A 27,181-nucleotide genomic window follows, 5' to 3' on the forward strand; every position below is an offset into this window, starting at 1 on the left:
ACATCTGATGAGAATTAGATAAGAGAGCATCTTTCTTGTGCCCAGTGAATCTTGACCTCCAAGAGGGTAGTGTTTGGGCCAGGGCCAGGGTGGAGTTGGCCTGCAAGTACAAAGGCAAGGCAGGCAGCCTGTCCTCCATCTGCTCCACAGCCCCTCCCCATTCTGATCTCTAAAGCCTGCTTCCCCTGGGGCCCAGGCACCACTTGCTGGCACTTGAGCACAGTTTAGAAGCCAGTGTTGTGTGCCTGTCAGAGGCAGTCTTAGTCTTAGTCAGAGTCCCAGCCCCAGAGGGGAAAGGATGTATGGAATGGTCAGCCTAAGAGGGGTGTGTTTTCAAAGGAGGGGAGTGACAGGACAGTGCCTATCAACTCTGCTTGCCTATTAGAATGGCGTGGAGAGTGGAAACACAGACGCCAGGCTCCCTTATGCCTTCTGAATCAGAACCCAGGTGGTGGGATCTGGGCGTCGCTCTCATTTTAAACAGTTACTCATGTGATTCTGATGTGCAGTCTAGGTTTAGAGTTTAATGATCAGGTGCCTGTGGTACTCTGCGAGTGACTCTAGCTCAGTTTTGTATCATCTGGCTGTGTCCCAGAGTTACTGTCCAACCTCTGATTTGGAGCGCAGACTCATGGAGTCCAGTTGTAAGTGTTGTTCTCACACGTAGTGTGCATACTGGTCACCTGGAGATCTTGTCAAACGCAGACTGATTCGGAAGGTCCAGTGTAGGGCCTGAGATTCTGCATTTCTAACAAACTCCCAGGTGATGATGCTGCAAGTCCAGAACTATAGTTTGAGAAATAAGGGTCTAGGGAAGAATGGGTTCTTAGACACAGGTGTGATCCTCACCTTGCCTTTGCCTTCCAGGTTCCAGTCCAAGGCCTCTTGGTAACCCACGCTGGTCACCAGGAGGCCTGGGGCCAGTGTGTCTGGTCCAGTGTGCACTTGTTCTTTTGGAAGTGTTTGTCCCTGCTAACCTCTCTGTCCTTCCTGAGACCCTCTGCTCTGCGACTCAGCCTCACCTTGCTCTTCTCCTCCATTGCCTTGCTCTTTCTGTTCTTCCTTTGCAGCCTCTTCTCTGCCCTGCCATGAAGTGTCAGAGCTCTTCATGCTCAGTTCTAGACTCTCTGCCATTGTCACTTTGTGTCCACAGCCATGTCCAGAGCTCTAGTTGCCACTCATTCCCAGGTGACTCACCAATGCCAGTCTTCAAACTCCCCTTTCTCCAGAGTTCATGTCCCACACAGTTATTGCAAAACACTTTGCACTCATAGGCTAAAGCCAAACTCTAGCTTGGTCTGCAAGATTCATTCTCTCTCTCTCTCTCTCTCTCTCTCTCTCTCTCTCTCTCTCTCACTCTCTCCCCCCTCTCTTACTCCGTCAAGATGTGACAATCTAGCCATCCAGGGATGAAAGGCAGAGATCCAGCTTTGATCTCTTACATTTTCTATTGCTATGTAAGGAACTACCCCAAATGTACTAGTTTAAAGCAATATTAATCATTTCTTTTGCTTGCAAATCTGCAATTGAGAGGGGGCTTGTCTTTGCTCCCTACAGCTTCAGTTGGGGTGACTTCACTGGTATTAAAAGACCTCACTCTAAGATGGTATACTCTGTGCTTGGCAAGCTGGAGCTGACTCTGGTTTTCCTCTCTGTGGGCACTCCTCAGGGAAGCTTGGGTTTTCTTATAGTATGACTGGAGGCCAAGAGCAAACACCTAAAGAGACAGGAAGTGGAAGCCCTGAGGCCCAGAAATGGCCCCAGCATCTTATCCGCCATATTCTTTTGATCAGGCAGTCATAGAACTCAACTCAAGGGAGGGGACATGAGCCCTACCTCTTGATGAGAAGAACTGCAAAGAATTCAGGGACTAGCTTTTAAAACTGCCATGAACTTGAGCTCTTTCTCTCTAACCTAAAACTTCATCACTCTGCCATGATAATTTAAATTTTCCACTATCTCTTGAATCTATTCTTTGCCTATGGTTATCATGCCCTAACAGGCTTGGACCCAGCCCATGTTTGTGGCCCCACTGGTGATGCTGTGACTCTAGAGTTGCGTTATAGGAGGGTCTTTGTGGCAATCTGACTGAAAGAGGGCCAACAGTGGGATTTGTCCAAAGCTGCCCTGGTGGACCAAGCATGCTTTTTATTTTAACCTGGTCTGGATGTTTATTTGGAGTGACAGTGGGAAGCTAAAAGAAATCATTCAGGAGGAACCTCAATGGCCCCCAAGCCACCCCCTTGGTGCCATTGCTACACCTTCACTATTGTCATTTCTGGAACCTGCCTACCTTCTCCCACTTCCTGACCAATGCTGGTCTTCCCACATTCCCCCTCTTCTCCCATTTTCTCATGGTTCATCTTGCTCATTCTCTACCCTCAGCTTGGCAGGCCCTCCTCAAGACAGCGTGTCTCCTCCCCAAACATGCCAGTGTGTAACGCTTGTTCCCCTGGTGGTTTCACATTTATTCTGTGATTATTTATTTATTACTATCTGACTTCCCCAGAAGACTGAACTCTATGAGAGTGGAACCGTGTTTGTCTCTGCTGCCAGTGTCTCTCTGAGACTGGCAGGGAGCCTGGAACAAGGGTGCCCAATGCCATTTGCTGGGTGGTGTTAAGGCGTACCTACCCTTTTGACTCTCACTCGGCAGGGAGCTGGTTGCTTTCACTGTCTCCTGTGCTGCCCTTCCTGCTTGCCTCTCTCTCCAGGCTGCCTCTGCTTCTCTCTCAGCTTTGCTTTCCTAAGCTCACTTGCTTCTCTCAAAATTTGCTTGTCTTGCATCCCTTCCCGGGATTTGAGGACTAAGAAGGACTAGCTAGAGAAACTTGCATTTCAGCAGGAGGGTCATCACCTTCACTCACATGGGGATTCCAGTTCTGAGTTATCTGGTGTAGAAGACAGCATGCTGGGCTTGCAGGTGAAGCTCAGCTGCTCTGAAACCTCACAATGGTGGCACTCAGGTTATGTCCCTGATGTCTTCTCCCTGCCTGCTCTGTAGGGCTTGTCTCTTTCCCTGATCCCTGTGTAACTGGAGCAGCCCTTTCTGCCCAGGGTACAACTGTCACCCTTGGAGCCTGCCTCCTTCCTGAGTTGCTTTCCTCTCCCCTCCCAGTGACCTTTGGGCTGCTTCCTCATTTTCTGCTCTGGTGAGTCAGGGATGCCATAAACCCCTGACATGGGCAGACATGATTTCAAACAGGCACTTCTAGTTAGAACCATCACAGAGTTCACTGGAAGAGAAGCATAAAATGTGATTTGGTTCTCTAAAGCTCCCTGCCCCTCACTGGTTCTCCAATTGTCTCCATCTGTACCCAGGGGAAATGGGTGACCCCTGCTGTGAGCAAGCCTAGCCCTCCCCTTGTGCCATGGCCCTTCCCACCCTTTCTGCCCCCTCCTGGTCTAAGACCTTGGCTTCCTCTGGCTTCTCTATTTTCAGTCTCTTTCTTTTTAGAAGCTCCTTCCTTTACAATCTACAGACCATACAAGTCTCTCCATGTTCAATCCAGAGGGGGCCAACAAAACCTTCTCTAGATCCTTTGTGCCTCTCTGGTTTCACCTTTCTCATCTTCTTGTGTCGTGGGTTTTTTTTTGACACAATAGACTGACCCCCCAAGGGCTCCATTCCCTCACCTTCTGCTTGGCTTTGGAGTTACAGGGGTCTGTATGTTTATTAAAGAACATTTGAATGAAAGAACACAAAGTTGAAACCCCAAGTTGCTCCATGATCCAAAAACCCAAAGATACAGTGTCATTTTTTTAATCATATTATTGTACTGGGGCTACATTGTGACATTCGCAAAAGTTCTTACAATATATCGTAGTCAAATTCACGCCCTCCATCATTCTGCTTTATTCCCTCCTCCCCCCATTCCTAAAAGTTTCAACAGATATCATTTTTACACTTTCATACATGAGTACATAGTATTTCTATCACATTCGCCTTTCTATACCCTTTCTTTATATCCTCCATTCTCCCATTGGTACCAACCCCCATACAGGACCTGTTTTACCTTGTTGTTCCCCATCTTTGAAAAAAAATTTTTTGTTCATTCAAGATACCTATCCAGGGTGTTTCATTGTGACATTTATATATATATGTATTATAAACCAAATTGGTTCATCCCCTCTATTTTTCTCCTTTCTACCTTAGTCCCCTTCTGCAACAGGTCTAAAAATTCTATATTCATTCTTGTATAGAAAGTACATTAACCTTATTCACCCTCTTAACTTTCAAAGGTAACTGTTACTAATACTGTTTTTGGTACTTTTTCTTCTAGAATTTGCTCTCTGTCTGTGAGTATGTAGAATTAGGATACTGTTATATATACAGCTTTGCACCCTGCCTTATTCTCTTGTATACATGAGTTCAACTCAGTGAATTGAGTTCCTCAGAGGCTATGTCAAGTCTCACCTCTTCAATAAGCCTTTCCATTAAAATCTTCTTTGCTGGTTTTAATATGGCCTCTCCCCTCTCCCCTCCAACTCCCACCTCACTCCTTTGACATTTGCACTTTAACACTCAACTGGGCTCCATTAGGATGCTGTCAGTGACCTCTAACTACTTCCTGGGCAGGGACTATGCTGCGAACCACTCCATCAACAAGGTCTAATAGCACCTATCTGGCATAGACCCCTTGGGGGTTGATCCAGTGTGTGGTGGATACAAGAGTAGTATGGGTGAACACAGAGGCTTCTCTGAGCATCTGGTGAAGGCTGGAGTCAGTGTGGTGTTCACACTGCCTGAAGTGGTTCATGAAGGTCAGCTAGCAGTAAGGGCTGAGTGGTGCAGGGGGCTCCTACAGAAATGGGGCATGAATAAGCCCTGTTTCTTTTCCAATGCCTCGCATTAAACTAGGACTTGAGAAGAAATATATTGAATTGATCTGAATTTATACATTCCTAAAAATCCATGTTGATCAAATAGTTCAAAAAACATGTATTGAGCTCTAAGCCACCTTCCTCACTCCTCTTCCATCTCTCCTCCCCAGCTGCCCATTTGGGAGCCTAGGGAGGCAGAACGAGCCACCTGCAGGTGTGAACTGCCTCCTTCTCCCTGGAGACCAGCTAGCTTTCTCGCCACACCACAGCATATCTTTCTCAGCCCCTGGGTTCCTTCTGGCCTCCAGCATCTCCTCCCTCACCAAGAATGTGGTTTCTCTGAGCAAATGGATTTTTCTAAGTAGAGGCATCACTGCCAGTTTCCCCAGGGCTCCTGTAATGTGCTGTGTGTGCCCAAGCAGCCAGTTCCATCAAGCATTTCATTATCTTCCTCGGATGTATTACTTTCCCTTTAGCTCTCAAGAGACAGTTTGTTATCTTCTTAACAAACCTTAATTATTTACAAGCAATCACTGAGGCCTCAAGCTGGGTCTCCACACCCCGGCTTCTTAGGGAGGTTAAAGGACCTCTTCCGTTTTCATGTGGGACATCTTGCAGACTCAGCTTCTTCTCTCTGGGACTCGTGGGATCCTTCATTTACTTTTGGGCAATTTCCAGCACCTCATGGGATAGGTTCTTCTACCAAGTTTCTAAGACTATAAATACCACCATCCTTATGTGTAAGTTCTCTGTAACTCATTCAAAGAGCACTCATTGGAGCTCCTCCTGTGTGTTGGGGCTTTTCCGAGCCCTGAGGATGAGAAGGTGAGGAGTACACAATGACTATGTAGGATGCTTGTGGTGTACTTGCCTTTATGTCAGGGTAAATGATGTGTGCTTAATGTTAAGTCATCCAACCCTTGCAGCAACTTTGGTTGAAGAATATGGTTGTTCTCATCTTACAGTCGAGGAAGCTGAGGCTCAGAGAAGTGAGTTAAATTTTCTAAGATTGCACAGTTAGAAGTAAGAAGGAGAATGCCAGCCTGGACAGTTTGGTGGGAAGATTTTTATGATTCCTCCTTGTAGGTAAAAACACTTGCTCTCCCAAATGGGATGCCACTGGAGGTTTATACATCAATACATTGCTAACTATTAACAACTTACAGCAACTGTGTTAGTCAGTCTTCCATTGTTGTGGTCAAACACCCGAGAAAATCAACTTAAAAGAATAAAAGGTTTAGTTTGGTTCATGGTTTCAGAGATTTCAGCAATGGTCAGTTGGCCCCATTGCTTTTGGGCCCAAGGTGAGGCAGAACATCAGCCAGGGGGCATATGGTAGAACTGGTAGCTTACCTCATGGTGGACAGGAGGCTGAGGGAGGGAGGGCTGGAGAAAAGATCGAGTCTCCAATGACATCATCCCCAAGGACCCTCTCTTTTCAGTTAGGTCCCATATTCTAAGTTTCCATAACTTCCCAGTAACCCATCAAATTATGACCCATCAACACATAATTCATTGATGAGGCCAAAGCACTCATGAGCCAATAACTTCCCCCAAATCCCATCTCTGACCAAGCCTTCAACACATGAGTCTTTGGTGAATGTTTCATATCCAAACTACAATAACTTAGCTTATTAGATGGATGTTCCTCTTGAGTGTCAAATGAGCTCTACCTTGAGAAAAAGGGGGAATAGGGGAGCAAGGAGGGAAGAAAGATTTCTGGAGCATGAAGGGCATGGATCAAAGGAAGCAACAACTGGGGAGAGCTGCAGGTATGGGCAGCAGGGTGGGCTCAGAGCAATGTCCAATATGAACTAATACAAGGATGCAGAAAGGGAGGTGGTTGGAAGCATCTAGAAATGAACTTCTCCACTTCCCAATTTTCTAGTCATGGATTAGATGTCTCACCTGGTGTCTTTGTCTCATCCACTGAGTGGGGATGCAAAGACCTCACAGAAGAGAAAATGAGGGATGGCAGAGCTGATAAGCCATACGGCTTATGGAAAGAAGAGAAAGGAGCCCCATGCATTAAAATTATTAAGAAGTCCAGCCAGATGTTTCATTGCCAGTAATGTCAGAACAAGAGAATATTGACTGAATCACCAGAAAGGAGTTAGGTTAGGTATGCAGATTACCAAGATGGTCACCGGCATCAAGTTCTTAAACCTGTACAGGATAACTTTTCACAAGGATTATGGGAAATGCATGTATACCTCAGGGAAGGGGAATCAGTTTTTCAAAATCCATCTCAGGTTCATAAATAACATCTAAATAATGCTAGACATTTGCACGAAATTTTGTGTTGTTTTGTTTTTTGAGATAGGATCTTGCCATGTAGCCCAGGCTGGCTGGGAACTCATGGTCATTTTGCCTGAGTTTCCAGGGCTGGAATTACCACACTCGGCTTTTTTTTTTTTTTCTTTCTTTCTTTCTTTATGAGTTTTTTCCCCATTCATTTCTACGTCTTCCCTCATAAATCTATTAACACAAAGTGATTTTAAAATTTTATAATGATCTCTAAAATTGATCTATTCTTTAGTTATAATCACTAGCAATTACTTTCCATTTCTGACAGCACACCCATGGTGATGGTGGGTGGCTCTCTTGTGATTAACTTCCAACCCCAATGTATCTACACAGCAGACTATGGGATGAGAAAGTAGATGTGCTTCAATACAAAAAAAATATGTAACAGTAACATATTTTTGCTTATTGTTTATTGTACACTGAGTATGAGTTAGTAACCATTTTTAAAAGTATATATTTCTGTCATTTAATCCTTACCCAACCCATTTTTCAAATGGGGACTCTAGCACAGAAAGCTTAAGTAAACTGCCCAAGGTTCTCTATTTAGTGGATGAAGGAACTGGAATTCTGAGGTGTACTAGCTCCAGAACCTGTGCATTTAAATTCTGCTCTGCAGTGGCCATGGAGAAGTTGTGTGTTAAGATTAGAGTGGTGCAGATTTGGGAATAAAAATATCTCTGGGGCATTTCTGAGTTAGAAGAATTGGAGAGTTGGGAGAGAAAGAAACAGGTGGTAAGAGTGGTTGGTTGGAGTATTTTTTCCTGCTGGCGAGGGGATGCTCAGACTTTCTGAATCCAGCTGCTCTGCTGGTTCCACTTGGCAGGTCTCACACATCTGACAAGGATGTGAAGCACCTGAGCGCTCTAAGGTGCTGGCCAACAGCTGGTGTCACTGCTACGTAGTTACCAGCTCTGGTTTTCCTCCTGCATGAAGTTCATGTTAATTTCTCTTCTGCAAATGTACTGAGTTTGGTGAAGAGGATTAATTGTATGTCTAAGGATAGTCTATGTTTATAGACTGTGCCCTGGTGGGAAGATGGCTCTATGGGCTTCTATCTTATCTCCAGAACAGAGTGGGGATCTGGTTCAACATGGTGTTCACCTATCGACTACTTGATAGTGAGCCGAAGAAAGCTTGTAAGAATTTCTTTGATGGGAGTGAGGAGTGTGATATGGCCAAGGAAACAGACAGGAAACAGGTTCTGTTGGCAGTCAGAAGAAACACTCCCCATGTACACACACACTGCAGGCCAAAAGATCATTTATCCTGGCAGTTGGGCAGCAGCTTCTGTAGATAGATTGGCAGCAGCTTTGCCATTCGTTATCTATCACATTTAGTTAGCAAATTGTTTAGCTTCCTTGGATGTCAATTTTTTCATTTATAAAATAAGGATAGTGCAAATGTCTACCGTTAAGGAGAATAAATGAGAAAATACCTGTAAAATACTTACACGATGTTTTACACTGAGTTGTAATGAATATAACATGGGATTGACAGGAATTGAGAATTACTGACTTCTTACATTGACTCATCTCCATTCCCTTGACTGCTGGCTTAACATCCCTTTAGTCCTACTGAGCAGGGAATTGTTTGAAGGAGTGACTTAGTGGGTAGGGAGAATTGGTACCATCAGATAGAATGTGCCACCATGTAGGGGTCAGCAGTGCATGGGGCCACTTGGGTGGGGACACAAGCAAGTAGCCTTTGTATTGGATGTAGAACAGGAAAGAATCATTATGTTGGTCACAGAGAAGTCTGAGAATGGTCATCATGAGGACAAAGGTCCAGGGAAAGGGGTCCAGGCAAGGATAGAAGAGGCAGGTGAAGATCAGAGGCAGCTGCCATGACTACTCCCAGGCACATAGGGAGTGTCACAAAGGTAGGGACTGTCACAGAGGTGGGCTCTCTGAACAGAAAAAAGCTATCACTGGGAGCTGGGAGGATGGAATCCGAGGGCTCGATCAAGCCAACAGGCTTCTGACAAGGTCGACTTGCTAATAATGATAATGATAATTAATGCATTTTCTGATAGATGAAGGTGGTAGAAAGACCATTGGTAAAACTGAGGGTCATTTGATAAACCTTGGCCATGTGGGAGACACCTCTGGAGCAGGCATCTGCAGCATTTGAACTGATTCTCAGTGGCTTCTGGCACTGGTGTCACCATGAGGAAAATATGCAAATGTCAAAGAGGGGAAGTTTGGCTTCTGTTTCCTGTCCCTCCTTTGGCTTTGCAAATTGGCACCAAGAACTCTCATTGCACCCACTCTGAAAAGGTAGTTGGTTTTCCCTGATGAAGTACAGTGCTTTGAATGGAGTTCTGCATACTAACATTTGAACGATTTTCTTTCCCAGGAGTTGTTTGCATTTTAAAAAGTGTGTTAATCCAACTGAAACCTTGATTGGATAGTGGTGCCTTCAGAGTTGGGTGATGAAGGGTGGTTTTCAGTAGGACATTTCCTTCTTTATGGTGTAATGATATTGTAGGAACACTCAAAGTCTTTTGTTTTTTTATTTATTTAATTTTATTATCTTGTTGTTGCACTGTGACATTTACAAAAGTGCTTACAATATATCTTAGATTCACCCCTCCATCATTCTCCTTTATCTCCACTCTCCCACTCTTAGAATAGTTTCAACAGGTCTCATTTTTCCATTTTCATACATGAGCACAATATTTCCACCATATTTACCCTCCTATACCCTTTCCTTATATCCTCTCCTCCTACTGGTGCCATCCCCCAGACAGGACCTCTTTATCCTCCCTGTCCTCCATTTTTGAAAAAAGACATTTGTGTTTAAGATAGCTATACAGGGAGTTTCACTATGATATTCCATCTATATATGTTTTATATTCTGAACTGGTTCATCCCTCCATTTTTCTTCTTTCAACCTTAGCCTGCTTCTTGTGGTGACTTCAACAGAGTTAAAAATTCTATATTCATTCCTGTATAGAAAGTATATCAACCATATTTATCTTAACTTCCTTCTTTTACCCTCCCCCTGCCATTAGTGCCCCTCCCCTTAGCATGGCCTATTTTTCATTCTTGTCCTTCATTGTTTAGGTGTCTGTTCATTGTTCAATGGGATTTTGCAGGTATGTAGTATACCTGCATATGCATTGTGCTTAGTCAATGTAACCCCCGCTCCACTGCACTTCATCACCCTTTTTCCCCCTATCCTGTGTTGTTTGACAGTTTTCAGCATGTTTCCTTGTGTCTACTCAGAAAAATCTTGCTCACACTTCTACCACAAATCTGCCAACCCTCCTGTGTCTTTAGCCATATCTGTTACAGTGGATGGATGGCCTGGGGTCTCCATTTCTAAGGCCTGCCCCTTCCTAACACCTTACTCACAGTCCCATTTGTCCTGTAAGTACTCATTTCTGTCCCCATTTTCTTTTGGCTCATTCTCAACAATGAATGCAGTATCAACAATAATTTTAAATCATCAAACATTTGAGCAGTTGACCCCCTTCACTTTCATGAGAGACTTGTCAGTTTGGCCTCTGGGAAATACTTTCTCTTGGTTCTCTTCTGATTCTCTGGCCAGTTCTCTTTCTGCCTTGCTGGTTTCTCCTCATTTCCTCAACTTCCAAGCATTGGAATTCCCAGGGTTCAGTCCTAGATATCTTCCGTCTTCATGCACTTCCTTGGTGATTTTCGCTGTCCTCTGGCCTTACATGAAGGACAGCTGATAACTGTCATGACTCCTGGCCTTACATGAAGGACAGCTGATAACTTCATGACTCCTGAAGATATACCTCCTTGTCACACATTTCATGGAATCAACTGTCTCTTCATGATCTCCACTTGGATGTCTAATAAGCATCTTGAACTTCACATAACCACAAACCCCTCATCTTCACCCTGAAACCTGCTCCTTCCCCAGTCTTCATCACCTCAGCAAAGGACAATTCCATTTTTCCAGTTGCTCAAGCCAAATCCTTACATTTGTCCCTGATTCCTCTTTTCCTCAGACATGCCAAATCTAACCTGCAGCCAAATCCATTGGTCTACTTTCTAAATTCCAGTTTGAAATTTTTCACCACTTCTACCACCACTACCTATATTTAAGTCATCATTAGCACTCACATATATTATGGAAATTGCCTTTTACATGAATTTCCTGTCTCCACTCTTGTTATCACTCCTGTCTAGTCACCTTATGTCAGCCTGAATGATCTTTTAAAAATGTATATTAAATGTTAGCTCTGCATAAATCCCTCCAGCAGCTTCCCACCTAATTTGTAGCAAAATACAAAGCACTTGATACCATCTGAGAACCCCTTATTTCTCTGCCTCTTTGCTCCCCACTCATGCTCCTCCTCATGCTCCTCCCCCTTATCCTCAATGCACTGGCTTCCTTACTGCTCCGAGCTTACTCATGTCCTTCTTCCTGGCCCTGGCAGAAACTGCACCTCTGCCTGGAAAGTTCTCACCACAGGTATTCAACCTATTCGCTATCTGTGTTGGTCACCTATTGCTGTGTAACAAAGCAGCCCAAAACTTAGTGGCCTTAAAACAATCAAATCTTCATCTTACTCATAACTCCTCAAGTTGGGTAGGGCTCTGAAAGGATAGGCTGAGCTCTGCATCCCTGTAGCTGAGTGTCTGGGTTTGCTCACTGCCGTGCCTGAGAATTGAAGTTGCCTGTCCCAGGGACCTCAGTGGGAGTCCCAGGCACCCACATCTGGTCTTCCCATGAGGTTGCTTAGCTTCCTCAGAGTGTCAATTGAGTTCCCAGGGTGAGCATCTCAAGAGGACCTCTCATAAGTAAGCTTCAGTCATGTAACATCCCTTACACTGTAAGTCAAAGGCCCATCCAGACTCAAAGACAGGGACATAGACCTTTACGTCCTGATGGAGGACAGCAGCTCTCACAGGGTAAGGAGGGTACATGTGTTGGGAGGTAGAGGTGTGGCCCCTTTTTTCTCACCCTTTTCTGATAAACTAATATAAAATGAACTCCCTTGGGAAGACTCTTAATTTTCTTTACAAAACTCTTCACCACACCTAAGTGTTCCATAGTAAGTAAGTAAGCCTGCTTGATAGCATGCACCTGTAATCCCAGACTTGGGAGACTGAAGCAGGAAGATGGACAGTTCAAAGCCAGCCGGGGCTACAAGGTGAGACCCTGTCTCAAAAAAAAACAACACAAAAGAAAATTAGAAGACTATAAAGTGCTAAATAAATGAATAAATCGTCACTACAACAAAGAAGATGGTGAATAATATTTGAGAGCTTCCCCTTTTGCCAGGCACTAGGAAAAACACTGATACATAGTATCTTTCTTCATTGTCCCGACAACTTTGGGAGGTATTATGGTTCTTATGACTACCCCTCTCCAATCTTAGAAAATTTACAGCTGGCAAGAGGTGGGACTAAAGTTCAAAGCCAGGCTTTTAGTCACCAAATACTTCTTTGTGACACTGCTGGATGTAGATGAGGTGAGCCAAAGCACATGTGCTCTTCTCCACCTCAGGCTTGGAGAACAGCCAGCTTGTCATGATCACAATCACTACTACCATAGATCTAGTCACGGCTGTGGGATCCAGGACATCCAGGGCAAAGGTCCTGGGGGCAATGAGTGGGTGTGTCCATGTCATTTACTTTTCCCTCCACCTCCTGTTTTCTTTCCAGTCTGGGTGACTGTCGATGCCATCTCTGTGCAAACCCCGCAGAACGTTTTTAAGGCTGCCCGGGGAAAGAGTGTCACTCTTCCATGCACCTATTCCACTTCTGCGCCAGACCGAGATGGATTTATTCAATGGGATAAGCTTCTAAGGAGTCACTCGGTAAGGCTCTTTAAAACGCTGGGGGCATTATGGGAATGAGTGTCACCTGACCATGACCTCGCAGAAGGCAAGCACCATGAAGTCCTTCAATAAGTGTTAGCTACAACAAGTGGAGGTGGCAGGGAGAGCAGTGAATGTAGGACCCAGGGAAAGCCCAACTGGATCATCTTTATTTTGAAAAAGTCATCTGCCCTAAAATATCTCTCTGTTGGCCAGTCTCAAATGACCTAAATTGTACCATTCAAGGCAGTATAGTCCTCACTTTGAGGCAAAATTTCATTCCAGGGAGGTTTTTTTCCCTCTGACTTCTTTTGGAGAGTTTTAAGGAATTTTGTTTTATTTTTTATTTCTATTTTTAAATAGATAATCCCATGGTTTGAAAATCAAAACATTGTAAGAAGTGTATGTTGAGAAGTCTCATTCCCATTCCTGAACCTTCTGTCCCATCCATTCTGCTCCTATACACTAATTCTTCTATCTGCTACCTCCAGGCAAGGTATATACAAGCATATATATGTATATATAAATGTACACATATGAACAGTATATAATACTGTTTGCACATGGTTTCTTTCTGTTAAACATATATTTTGGGCTTTTCCCATATTTTAGCATATTTGTAATCTATTATGTGTACACACACACGTGCTCTGGGGATCAAATTCAGGGCCTCTTGCATGCTAAGTGTGTGCTGTACCTCTGACATACACCCTCAGTTCGTATCTCATTTGAAAATATTTGCAAAAAGTGTCCCATTTTTATGAAGGTATGCTATGTACCTTCAAGTGCCGATGGATACTTGTTTCCTGTATTTTGCTGCTACAAATAGTGCTGCAATAAACATAAATATCCATATACATGTCTCTGAATATATACATTACATATAAAATTATTAAAAGTGGTTCTTCTGGGTCAAAGGCTGTGTTAATTAAAATTTTGAATAAGTAATGTCAAATTTTTCTCACATTTCTTATCAATCTTCATTTTTACGAACAACAGTGAAGGGCACCTTTTTCTCCAACAGTGTTCTCAAAGTGTTTGCTATTTGCCAATTTGATAAGGGAACAAAGTATCATATTCATGACCACATTTGAATTTCTTTGATTATAAGAAGTAAAGCATCTAGTCATAAATTTAAAAGTGAGGTATTCTTTTAAAATGCTAGCAAGCCTGTCAGACTCAAGCATTAGGTCCCCAACAACTCAGAGAGAAAGGATTCAACTGTGTCCTTGTTGGGAAAGAGGGGGTCCCAGGACACCCTAGAGAGCAGCAGGACTGATGGGAAAGGAGAGTTAGTCTCCGTGGATGCATCAGATACCCTGATGTGCCAGAACCATGTGTCCTTTGCTCCAAGGGCAAAAGCCTCGTGCTGCTTTAGCCCAGAGAACTGAAGAACACCTTCCTTCCCCATCAGATGTACCCAGCAAGCCAAGATGCAAGGTCTATGGCTGGCATTTCCTGGGTGCTGGTACACCCTTGGGTTATTCATTGACTGATGGATCCCCTACTTCCAAAAGGATTTGAGGCTACTCCCTGGAGACCAAGCAAGAATACAGAGAAAGGCATTAAATCTGTTCCCTTAGGGAGATTATTGTGACAGGTCCTAGCAAGGGGTGTGGTCAGGAGGAGATCCAGGGAGGAAGCCTTAGGGAGGGTGGTGGGTGGAGAGCCTGGGGCAGATACAGCCAGGATCAGGAAAGAGCTGAGCTGGAAAAGACCAGCATCCATGGACTGGCCCACAGCCCAAAATGCCTCCTCATCTCCCACCTTGTTTGTCCTCTCCATTTCAGCCACATGTCCTGAGAGAGGTGTCTGCCCTACCAGGGCTGTCATGTGTGGTTGGGCACAGGGTGTCCTGTGCTTCCATTAGCCAAGCTGTGTGCTCTGACACAGGTTATGTTTGTTGCAAAAACCAGAGCCTGTTCTTTTATTTTTAACTCTCTCTCTCTTATTTCTCCTTTTACTTTATTGATTTTACATTTACTTACATGTGCATATGTTGTTTGTCAGAGCCTTGTTTTGATTTGCACATGAGGCTCAGACCTGACGATGCATCTCCACCTTCTTTCCTCTGCCCATTGTGCTCTTGCTTCTGTTCCTAACACTCTCCATCTCACTTGCAACCACGTTCAAATCTTGGAGTCATCTTCCTTGGCTTTCTAGCAGTCTTGGCTTAGCTTTTCCTCTGAGCTCTCTTTGACCCTTTGAACAAGGTGACTTAGGAACTTGCCATTTTTCTAGTCTTTTACCTTGGGTGGCTCCATCTAGCTCATGTCTCAGTGAACACATCCATGTCAATGACTTCTGAATCTTCATCCCCAGTTGCACTTGGCTGATCCGAATGGCCCCTACTGAGTTCCTTCAGTTGGGTGTCCTAATGTGTTTTAAGCACCCCACATATAGACAGGGCACATTTATTTTCCTTAAAGCATTCTCTTCCTGTGCATTTCCTCTCTTGGGAAGGACATCACCCAAATATCCAAGCTGAAACCCCTCACCATTGAGGTCTGTCAACTCTACATTAAACCCATCTCCAAACCTCATGGACCCTACCTCTTTCATACTCCTCAAACTCATTTCCTCTTCCTCTTCACATTGCCACAACCTGATTCTTGATAGTCCACCATTTTTCACTTGAATTAAACTGATTTCTTAACTGCTCCCCTTTCTCATTCCAATTCATTTGCACCCTGTATGAAGAGCTACTTTTCTTAAACTCATGACTCCCTAGTACCTTCAAAATAAAATGCAAACTATTTACTCCCCTCTACACAATGTCTGAGACCTGCACTGTAGACTCTCCAGAGTTCAGGCTTTGGAGTTAGAATGCCCAGTTCAAATCTCAGTTCTGCCATTTAGTTAAACGTGTGAGTGTGGGGAAGTACCTAACCTCTTGGCACCTTGCTTTCCTCATGTGGAACGTGGAGATAATCATAGGACCTAGTACATGGGAGTGCTGTGTGGGTTAAATGATATAACACAGACCAAGTGCTTAGCACAGTGCTCAACACACAACATATACCCAATAAATAGAAGCGGTGATCTTCATTGCTATCTGCCCAAGTTCACCTCTCACCAGTCCCTCCCTCATTCCTCATACTGAACCACTTGGGGTTGACAGGTTGCTTTCCACTTCTAGGTGCTTCCTGTAATTCTCCCTTTCCCTGAAATGTCCAATGCCTAACACAATGATCCTGTTCCAACACACACAGCCCCAATCCCCCTAGTCCTTTACCTGGTTAATGCTTAGTTGGTTTTCAAGAGCCAAGGCAACAATTACCTCTTCCAGGAAGCCTCCCCTGACTTCCCAGTCTCGAAGTGATACCTTCCAGAATCCCATAGCCAATTATAAGATATCATAATGCTTGGTTGCCTATCCCTATTATTCCAGAACTTGTGGGTTATTCATCCTTAAATGCCAGGCACCTAGTAGATACTTAGGAATAATAATAGCTAGCACTTAAATACACTTACCATGTCACAAGCCCTAACTGTTTTGCATATGTGTTAATCCTCACTACAGTCCTGTGAGATAGGTGCTATTAGCATCTCCATTTTATAGAAGAGCAAATGGAGTCAAGAGAGGTTATGCATTTTGCTCAAGTTCATTAAACTAAGAAAGTGGAACTGCAATTTGAACTGAGGCAGTCCCGCTTGAATGTCTGTGGGTTTAGCCACTGCCATGCTATTTGATAAATGGTGAGTATATAAAAACATGAATTCTGAGGAAAAGAGTCAAGAAAATAAAATGAGCTTGGAAGCCAAGGTGGTTACCCAGAATGATGCCTGGTGTGTGGCAGGAGCTCAGTTGGTATTAGTTAAGCCAGATGTGGTGGTACACACCTATAATCTTAGCTATTAGGGAAGTGGAGGCAGGAGGATAGAGCATTTGAGGCAAGCCTGGGTGAAGTTATTGAGACCCTATCTCAAAAACAAAATAAAAAATCAGACAGGCCTGGGGGTGTGATGTACAGCCTTAGGTTCAATCCCCAGTACTGCAAATAACATAAAACAAAATCAAGTATTGAATGAATGAGAATAGACAGTGGACTGACATGGAATCAAGGAGAAAGATGCCAGCTGTCACAAAGGTGAGTCTTGGGATCTCAGACTTCCCTCATTTACTCACAGGTGTTCCCATGGTATGAATGGCTTACCAGCCAAATAACTCAATATTTTCACCTAAAAATAAGAATTTAAAATATAGAGATAAGATAATAGAAGGAATCCACTGATGGGCACCACACATCTCTTCCAGGGGTCCATGTACTTGTGCATCTGGGCTCTGGGAATGGTGGATAAGGACAGTCAGGCCTTAGGGTGAGGACGAAGGGGCATTTCTTCTTCCTTTCAGGAAAGAGTGCTCACCTGGAAGTTCTTGGACAAAAGCTACATCTATGGGAACCTTTATGAGAACCGTGTCAACATATCAGCCAAAGCTGAGCAGTCAGACGCCTCTGTTACTATTGATCAGCTGACCATGGATGACAATGGGACCTATGAGTGCTCTGTCTCCCTGATGTCAGACCTGGATGGTACCTCTAGGTCACGCATCCGCCTCTTGGTCCTTGGTGAGTGTCTCCTTTTCTTTCCTGAATTGTGGGAAGAGGACACAGTTGGCAGAATTTCCTGAAGTAGTTAAGATACAGCCATAAAGCCAGGGTCAGTCATGACTGACAGGGAGCTCAGCCTCCTCCCAGCCCAGCAGGTCTCAGGGCCTGACCACTGTTCCTCTCTGTGGAACTGACTGTCTGAGTTCTCCTCCAGTGGCCTACTGTTCCCAAGGGCAGAGAAGGCAGATTTGGAGTGGTTCCAAATGTGATGTTCATTCCTCACACAACTCTTTTCTTTTCATGCCAAGCTCATTAAAGAGAAGAAAAAGCGAAATCCCAAGTCTGGTGGTAGACTCTCATTGTGCCTTGATTGGTGCACAGAGGGCCCCATCATGACTCTTAGAAGCACTACACCTTTCCGTCATAAATTCAGCTACCCAGTGAAGCCCTTTGGCTGCCATCTCCCCACCCCCACCCCCCAACAGACTCACCTTTGATCAACTCCTACTGCCTTTGAAGTATGTTTCAAGATAATATTTTTCTCATACAAATAACATATTGGAATTTGTGGTTTTGGAAGGATCAGGAAAATCATCTACTTTAATATTCTTATTATGTAAATGAGGCCAAGAAAAAGGAAGCAACTGCCTCAAACCAGTTCTTGGAAAAACTTCTGTGAACACCTTGTAGACTTGCAGTGTAAAAAGTGGCCTTTGAGAGCTAGCAACTCTCCAATCCAAAACAATGGATTCTTTTTCCTTTTCTCTTTTTTTCCTCTTTACATTACTTGATTTTATTTATAATTGCATAAGGTAGTTGCTGGATTTTTTGCAAGCATTATAGCGAGTCAAGCTATGCAGCTATCCAACTGGTACTGCATAAAGAATAATTAAGAGCACTCCTGCTACCCTGTGACTGTCTATGAGGTAGCCAAAGGTAATGTAGGTAGCTTTCTTCCAGATTTCTCCTGGGTCCTTTCAACATGCACACACACTCATATAATTTTTCCCCTCTTTCCTTTAAAAAATGGGATTATAAGAATCACTTGCAATTTGTTTTTTCTTAACAAATTCCATGCACATTTCTCCAGCTCAACATGTATAGATCGACTGCAGCAACATGAGTCTCATCGTGGGGATGTGCTGTGATTTGCTTCAAGCATTTCATACTGACGGATATTAACTCTGCTTCCATTTTATTTTGTATAAACAGTACTACAGTATACCCCTTCTCCCGACAGGTATATATGCATAGACTTTTGGGGTCCTCTAAACAGCTCCTATACCTTTTTGGCAAAGTGTTACAGCGGATTGTGAATACGGTAGCAGGAACCCAGTATGAATGCCTGATTCGCCCCACACCCCTCCATCCCAAGGGCCAGGTGCATTTTAAGAGGAACAAGTGAACCTGAAGCGCAAAGGATGCAAGTTTAATTTGAGACTATGGAACGAATGTTTTGCCTTTCTTTTTCTTTCTTTCTTTTTTTTTCTTAAGAGGGAGATTATATTTTCCTACATGTTAGTAAATCCAGTAAAATTCTTTTTAAAAAGGTTCTTTCCAAATGGCTTTATGGCAGGGCAATGTTTTTAAGCAGAAGGGTTTTAATTGTATTGGGTGGCCAATTCTGGGCCCGCGGGCAGGGAACCCCTCGGCCACCCAGTCTAGGTCAAGGCCAGGAAGCCACCTGGCCCGGGGACTCGGACCCTGCGCTGCAGGCAGAATCGACGGTATCCCCGGCCTTTGGCACCACCTGGCGTCTGCAGCGGGAGCCACAGGTGGCGGAGAGGCCTGAGGGCCAACACTCCCGACTCTCTCCCTTGGGAAATACTCAGGTGACATCTACGTTCTGCGTAGAAGGTAAAACCGGCCACCTGAGAGTCAGAGAACAGGACCCCGAGGTCACACCCCCATCATGTGTGGCTATTCGAAGTACATCTGTCTGATCCGAGGTCCCGGTTATTTTATGGTCTGCGCTGAGGAGAGACCTTCAGTGAAGGATCTGGACAGAGTGAGGGCACGGGAACCCTGGGATGAGGGAGGTGGAAAGGAAGTTGGGGACCTGAGTTTAAAGAACCTGCTGCGTCCCTCCTGAAAGGTGATCTCCTGGGGCAGGGGGATGGCTGGTCCCTTGTTTGCCATCACTTCAACATCTACCTCTGGAGACAAGTCAGGTTTGCCCACGTGCTGGGATGGGGAGGCTGGCCTGTGCTCTGTAGATGCCAACGGCCTCTGTTCCTAACTCACCCGGCACAGAAGAGTTCTACTGCCAGTGCGACACACTTAGTGTGATTTTGAGTGGTGTGGGACTTTCCCTGGGGGTGTTGGTGTTTAGAGCCAACTCTCCAACTGTGACTTAAAGTCTGAGGCTGGGGGCGAGGGACAAGGGCTGAGGTAGTGGAAGGCTCAGAGCTCAGAGGGAAGCTCACATTCTCTGTCCCCCAGGGACCTGCTTACCAGGCCAGCAGGTAGCAGGAAGTTTCTGCTTAGTGGTCCTTAAGACTCCTCCACCCCACACTGCTGCAGTCCCAGGGCCCAGGCCAGCACATACACTGCTGGCTTTGACCTCCCAGGATGCTGAAGTTTAAGGGCTTCTTGCTGGGAGTGGCAATAAGGAAGTACCTCTAATTTGTTCCGTGCTCACCCCTCACCTGGCTGGTCCTCACTATGGTAGCAGAAGTCAGGCACACCCAACAACAGCCAGGCTATTTTCAAGAAGAAACACGGCAGCTGTGGAGCTGGAGGGGTTGTGTACTCGACAGCATTTCCCCAGCAGTTTCCAGGTGTGCTGAGATTGGAATTGACTCTCAGTACACAGTGACTGTGCACCAGGATGACAGAAGTGGCACCACTGTTTATCAGGCAAGCAAACAAGCCGCTCAAGGGGGTATGTGAAGAAAGAAGCAGGCGCAGGCCTGCCACTTGGGGATTTCAGTACTAACTCTCTCCATTGTGTGTTCTCCTGTCTCCACCCCCAAGGACACTGCCTGATGTTGCAAGCACTTCATGGTGCTGCTTGTCTCTGTGCCTTTGCACATGCGGTTCCTCTGTCTGGAGTGTCCACCTCTTCTTTTCTGATTCCTGCCACCACCTCCACCATTGGCCTTCTTTACTCCCCTTCAGGTCACAGCTAATGTGACTGGGTCAGTGTGTGAGCTTTCCCGGCCCCAGCAGCCTTTCCTCCTGCCTTGCCATTATTGGATCACAGCTTTTGCCCCTACTGGAGTCCTTGGCTCATACCCCATGTCATCGCAGTGCCCAGCGCTGTTAGTAGGCACAACATGGTGCCTAACAATGTTTGCAGAATGCTCGCTTCACATGATGGTGTGTTACCAAGGCTGAGGGAAAGCACAGCCTCAGGCCTCAGGATGGCTGGGGAGGATTGAGAGTTGATGGAAGCCTGCTGGATTTTGTCACCTCCTTTCTGTGGATTCCCTTTCCTCAGCCGTGTCCCCTCTGTCTCCTCTCAACCCTTCAGTCCCATTCTCCACCCAATACAAAAACTGCAGCTGCCTGAGGTCTCTTCTATCATCCAGTGTGTGCCTTCAGCAGCAAGGCCATGGGGACAGGGTAGTGCAAAACCCAAGGAGAACATTTCTTGAGACGTTGTAGGGGAAGGGCTTTAGAGATGCCCTCATCCAGGGGCAGGCAGTCTATGGCTAAATCAGGCTGTGGCCTGTCTTTGCAGTTCTAAAGTATTATTAAAAAAGAAAAAGAAGTAGCAACAGAGACAATATGTCATCTGGCCCTTTACAGAATGCATTTATTATCCTCTAATTTCAGAGTCCTCTATGGGATCTCAGAGATGAAGGCTTTCCTCTAAAATGGCACAGTTGAGTCAATGACAAGAGGAGTTCATATGGTTTGGTGGTGTCACTGGGTCTGCAGTCAGAAGACCTGGGTTCTAGTCCCTCCTCTGCCAGGGCTCAGTGAGCAAGTGTCCCCTCATGTTGGCATATTTTTAAACTCTCACAACTCTAGAGAACAGATGAAACTATACCTGTGAAGACACTAGCAGTCCCAAATGCTGACCATGCATTCACTGCCTTTCTGAGAGGTGACAAGAACTGAGGAGCTATTTTGGGAGAATTAGTTTTATGTTGTTACATCTCACCACTATGCTGTGAAGTTCTTTGCCTGTGAACAAACAAGTCTGTGTGTGTGTGTGTGTGTGTGTGTGTGTGTGAGAGAGAGAGAGAGAGAGAGAGAAGAGAGAGTGAGTTTGGGGTAGCAGGTGGCTGACACCAATCCCTTCTCAGTTCCACCCTCCCAGCCAGACTGCGGCATCGAGGGAGAGACAGTGATTGGGAACAACATCCAGCTGACCTGCAAATCATCAGAGGGCTCCCCAGACCCACAATACAGCTGGAAGAGCTACGACACCCTGAACCAGGAGCGGCCACTGGTCCCACCAGGTGATGGGGGTCATCAGGGAAGGGGGGGTCCTCCACATCAGGGTGCACCTGACTGATTGGCTAGGCCGGGAGACAGGAGCTGACCAACCAGCACCCTCCCCATGCTTGTCTATCTGAGCCATCTCTCTAAGCACTGTTTTCTCATTATAATATCTACCTCACAGGTAGTTGTGAGAAATAAGAATGATTAAAGTACAAGTGATACATGCTACTTTATTTTTGCTATTTCCCATACCTCAATTCTCTTGAGAAGTATGTCCTGATAACCATTCTGCAAAACACACTGGGTGGAATTTTATTTTTGACTATGATTATGCCCCAAAGTATACATTTTAGGCCTCAAATCTAACCCCTGTGGCAGCACACAGGGTGAGGAATTTCCTAGTCCCATCCCTTATCCAGACCAGTCCATCTCAGACTCCACTGATACAACACACCACCCTTTTATGGCCCCATCCCACTTCTACCACCTTGGGGCTATACGGTCCCAGTTCTCACAGAAGGAGGTAGTAGATTCAGCTACAGCTGAATTTGTTTCCTTTTGGTCAGGAAATAAACTGGGGGGAAAAAAAACAATCTCCTGTCATTAGCTGGAACCAAGGTGTGGAAATTCCTGTGTGGAATCCCTGGGCTCCCAGTGCCCATCAGATGCCCTGCTGGCTTCAGTACTTCAGTACTCCTGAAGTCCTGGAAAGACAAGGCCTGAAGGGTCTCCATGGGATTTAATTTTGAGGAGGTCTTGCAGCTCAGTTCAGGTGGAACAGGGAGGCGAGAGGTGAAAATGAAGCCGGAAGGTGGACACAGCTCTGAGTGTCTGGTACACAGTAAGCCTCCAATCAACTCTAGGGTTTATTGGCTATTATTGGAGCTGGCTCTTTAAGAGTGAGTGGGTTAGGAATTGTGACTACCCATGTGACTGAGGGATATAGGGTGCACACAGGTGCAGGAATGATGGGAGAGACTGTTGATAGCAAAGGCAGTGATAAGGGACCATGAAAGGCCTGTGTGTCAGGCTGGGGAGGTCAGCCTTTGCTCTGGACGTTTTGAGCACCTTCTGGAAGCCTCAGAAAAGGAACTGTGGTCACAACTCTCCGGCCACATGAGGACAGACCTCTGTGGTCATTAGGAACCAAAAGTTAATTCTTCAATGATCCAAAAGGGGAGAATCTGGAGGACATGTGTGTTGGTTAGCTTTCTCATCGCTGTGACAAAATACCTGAGAAAACAACTTAAAGGGAGGGAGAGACCTGTCTGGGCTCACAGCTTAAGTGGTTTCAGTCCACCATGGCAGAGAGGGCATGGCAAAGCAGAGTGACTCATATCATGGCTGCTGGGAAGCGAGGGAGGGGTGGGGAAGAGAGAGAATGCCTGTGCTGTCTGGCTCTCTCCCTTTCCTTTTTATTGCATTGGGCCCCAGCCTATGTGAAGGTGTTGCCCACATTCAGGGTAGGTCTTTCCCCCTCAATTAATCTCTGGAAACACCCACCCTCCACAGACACACCCATAGGTGGGCTTCACTAATCTCCTAGGCATTTCTTAATCTAATCAGGTTGACAATCAAGATTAACCATCAAAACACGAAAGAAGGTTAAAGGAATATTTGCTTCTCTGCTTTGCAAAACCTTTTTCCTGCCTCACATTCAGATTTGCTCAGTTGGAATTGGGACCTGGGGTGACAGAAGAGCATTTGGTGAATGGTAATTGGCATACAACCTTGAATCTGGATGCTGTTGTGGGAGCAGGGGTTTTATTCTCAAAGCCTTTTGTTCCCACCCTTCCTCAAGGTCCCTAGCAATCAATCTATCAGCGTCTTCTTCCCATGAGGGTCAGTCTAAAACCTTTTCTGATTTTTAAAACATTTCATTCCACTGTAGGGAGGAGGCCTCCTCCATGCTTTACATCTGAACCCAGAACTTTCAACAATAGAGATGGTCTCTTTGACTTAGCAGTCAGCATGAATAAACTAGCACTGAAGTCTGGAATCAGGAAATAAAGATTTGAGTCCTGACTTCTTCCCTTTGTAGGCTGTAAGTCACTCACAGCTTCTCTGACCCTTAAAAAAAAGAAAAGAAAAGGTTGATTCCAATATCACGTTCTCCAAAGTCTGCGAAGAGGATAAGGGATACAAGGACATCACTTGTAGGGTAGTTTTGAACATATTGTGCAAACCGTGTCCCAGTTAGCTGAGTTTTATGCCCTGAAGGAATAGGGATTTGGCTATCAGGAAGGAAGGAGGAGTGGTAGTAACCATGAGGGCTGAAGCAGTGTAGAGGAGGAGGTTGTGAGGGACAGGATAGGGAGGACCTTGAGAGCTCTGAGTGAGAAGTGGCAGCCTGAGATTATTAACAAATCATGGGATTGAAAGGACAGAAAAATAAGACCATACCATGTCTACTTTAGTGACTTTGGGAGACCAGGGCTTCTTGGAAGGGGGAAAGCTTCCCACAAGAGTAGAGGAAAGGCAGGAGGCAGATGACTGTGCTATGCATTCCCCTCCTTGACCACAAGGTGTCGCCACTGCAGCAGAAACAGTTTTCAGGAAAAAATGTTAATCCCTTTCCAAAAGGAAAAGGAGCATGGGAACCCCAACTCAGAATCAAAGGCCATCCTGTAGCATGGGATGTGCACTAGTTTCATCCCAGAGCTACTTTTAGTGTCTGCTGTTTGCTGACTCAGTGTACTAGGAAAAACCATGTTCCCCTACCCCTGGTAAAGCCTGAGCTGGTCTGCAGGATAACCCTTAGACCGAGTTTCACACTCTAAACCAGTGGAGAGCTGCTAGCAAATCTAGACCTCTTAAGCTTGCATGGGACCATAGAGTTTTTCTCAAAGTGTGTTCCTTTAAGAAGTCCAATTAATTTAGAAAATGAGAATGTAAGTACCATAAATTCTTATCAGGTTTTACTGAAGACTAGAGGCAGCCTCTAAGATCCTTATCAGAGATTCCCAGTGCTTGTTAGCATATTAAAATGCCTGCAATCCATCCCCTTAAAAAGCATCATAACTGAGTGATTTCTAAACATGTTTTGGTCACAGGCCCATTTCCCTATACCCTGTATTAATATCTCCTGTAAGCAATGTTTTGGAAGACACACTGAGGCATGGAATTCCAGGCTAGCAGGGGTTACATTTTGGCTTACATTTTGATTCCAGGGGAAGAAGCTGGAGAAAGTACTGTATTTGTGAAAAGATGGGAGAAAATGAGCACATGTTATTTGTAGGTGGTGAAATTATGGATGATTGTGGGTGATTTTTGTTTTATTCTCTACTTTACAGAGGCTTCCTCTGACCCTTTGGATGAGATTAAATCCCTTCACTCTAAGCTCAAACAGCACTTCCATTTCCAATGATAACAACTCGTAATATTGTCATTGTTGTGTGTCTGTCTTCCTTCACAGGGTGGGAATGCCCAGGGGACAGGGACCGTTTTCATCTTGTTGCTGTGAGCAGCTTGTCTCTTTTCTGGACTGAAGTGAATTGAAATAATGGTTCTATGTCATATACACATTCTTAAAACAAAGAGACATTGCTTTTATCATATAAAATTTTAAAAGAAAGTTGTTAACCACTCCAGAGTTCTAGATCTAAAATCAAGATTTTGATTCCAGTTTTGTCATTCTTAATTTTCGTGGCCTTAAGCAAGTCACTTAACTTCTCCAAGCCTGCAGTTGCCTCTGTGGAACTGGAGATGGAAGGACGAGAGAACCTCATTAGGACATGTTCTGGGGTCCTGACAGGAAATTCACACTTAGAAGTGATCTTTCTAGACAGTGGAGGTGGGGTAGCGGGGTCCCTGGTTTTGCCCATGGGACCCTGGGGGAAGTGACAAGTGATAAAGCTGGCATGTAACCCTGTCACCACGTTGAAAGCTGGGTCGAATTACTGAAGACTAGAGGCAGCCTCTAAGATGTCTGAAGGAGCAGTGAGGGATCCTACTTGCAATTTGGAACATCTACAGATGGTGGCAGCAGGCTCTTCCGAGGCTGCACTGAAGTTAAATTAGAAAACACGGGTCTCTAACTCTTCTCTCAAAATAGCAGTTATGATAAAGCATCTTTGAGGACAGAGCACACACATGTCTAAGCATACCCTACAAGGGGGAGAATTCTCTAGGAGGACACCCTGCCCATGGCCCTGGATTCAGGGTCAGACGCTTGCATCCCACTTTCCACATGAGCAGCTGCAGCTCACAGGATTGAATGGCTTGCTTGAGTGGTGGCAGGTAAAGAGGAAGAGTCTAGACTGACACTGTTTGCCTCCCCCTCCCCCATACACCATAAACGGAGGACACAGCACACACACCACGTACACTTATATACACCATACACACAGCATACACTACAGCTGCACACTCATATTACACACCCCAGTTATATCACCCCACTCACAGACAACACACCCTGCATATACTCCACACACGCCATACCACGGATCTCACACACAGCCACATGCATACCCCTTCATAGCAGAAATCCAGAGATCAGAGCTTTAGAATTTCCAAGCTAAGGGATTCAGTTACTGAAGATCATAACAGTGACAACAGTATCTTCTAATTGTGAAGCATTTCCATGAATAATAGTGTAGAGGGTGTTTCCTCAGCACTTACTACAACCAGGCATTCTGTTTTGGGTTATATTTATTATTAATACCCCATTTTATGCTCTCCTTGTGAAGCAGGTACTGTTATTTATAGTTGCAGATGAAGAAACAGAGGCTCAAGAAAGCCAACTTTCTTTCCAAAGACACCAAATTAACAAGTGGGCTTCGAGCCCCGGGTATCTGGCTGGGATTCCAAGCACCTGGATATTATGTGACTTGCCTGATCTAATCCTCCAGCAGCCCAGACGTGATCCTTGCCACATCACAGAGGGGATACTGGCTTGGCTAGGAGCAGCTCAGTGGGGGCTGGCTTCCCAGGCCCAGGCCTCCTAATTCCTCACTGTGCACTCTCCATCATGGCGACCTCTCCTCACCCTGCTGTTCTTCCTTCAGTCACAGACCAGACCGTCTTTCTGAAAAACATCTCCACAGATACATCAGGCTACTACATTTGCACTGCCAGCAATGAGGTGGGGACGGCATCCTGCAACATCACTGTGGCCGTCAGACTTCGTAAGAGCAGTGTGGGGAGGGAGGTGGACTGGGGACTGAGGCCCCCATGGAGTAGCACTGGGGAACCTCTTTAGGGCTACCCCCTTGTAGGTTAGCTGTGGGGAGCTAGGTGAGATGACTGCTGTCCCAGGCATCTGGAGGCCAGTCCAGTTCCACGGGTTCTTTAGAAGAGCCTG

General features: G+C 45.3%; 1 protein-coding gene across 2 annotated transcripts in view; it reads left to right on the forward strand.

Annotated features, from left to right (window-relative positions):
• Gpa33 (glycoprotein A33) overlaps positions 1-27,181 on the forward strand; it is a 32,426-nt gene that overhangs the window by 3,575 nt on the left and 1,670 nt on the right. The window contains exons 2-5 of one of the 2 annotated variants that reach the window (XM_074047584.1): positions 12,774-12,928; positions 17,283-17,499; positions 21,738-21,893; positions 26,886-27,005. In XM_074047584.1, coding sequence (XP_073903685.1) covers positions 12,774-12,928; positions 17,283-17,499; positions 21,738-21,893; positions 26,886-27,005 — 648 coding nt within the window. The remainder of the gene's footprint in view (positions 1-12,773; positions 12,929-17,282; positions 17,500-21,737; positions 21,894-26,885; positions 27,006-27,181) is intronic. The other variant, XM_074047585.1, reaches the window with a different exon arrangement.

Source organism: Castor canadensis, chromosome 11, assembly GCF_047511655.1.
Source record: "Castor canadensis chromosome 11, mCasCan1.hap1v2, whole genome shotgun sequence".
In the NCBI taxonomy this organism is placed as follows: Eukaryota; Metazoa; Chordata; class Mammalia; order Rodentia; family Castoridae; genus Castor; species Castor canadensis.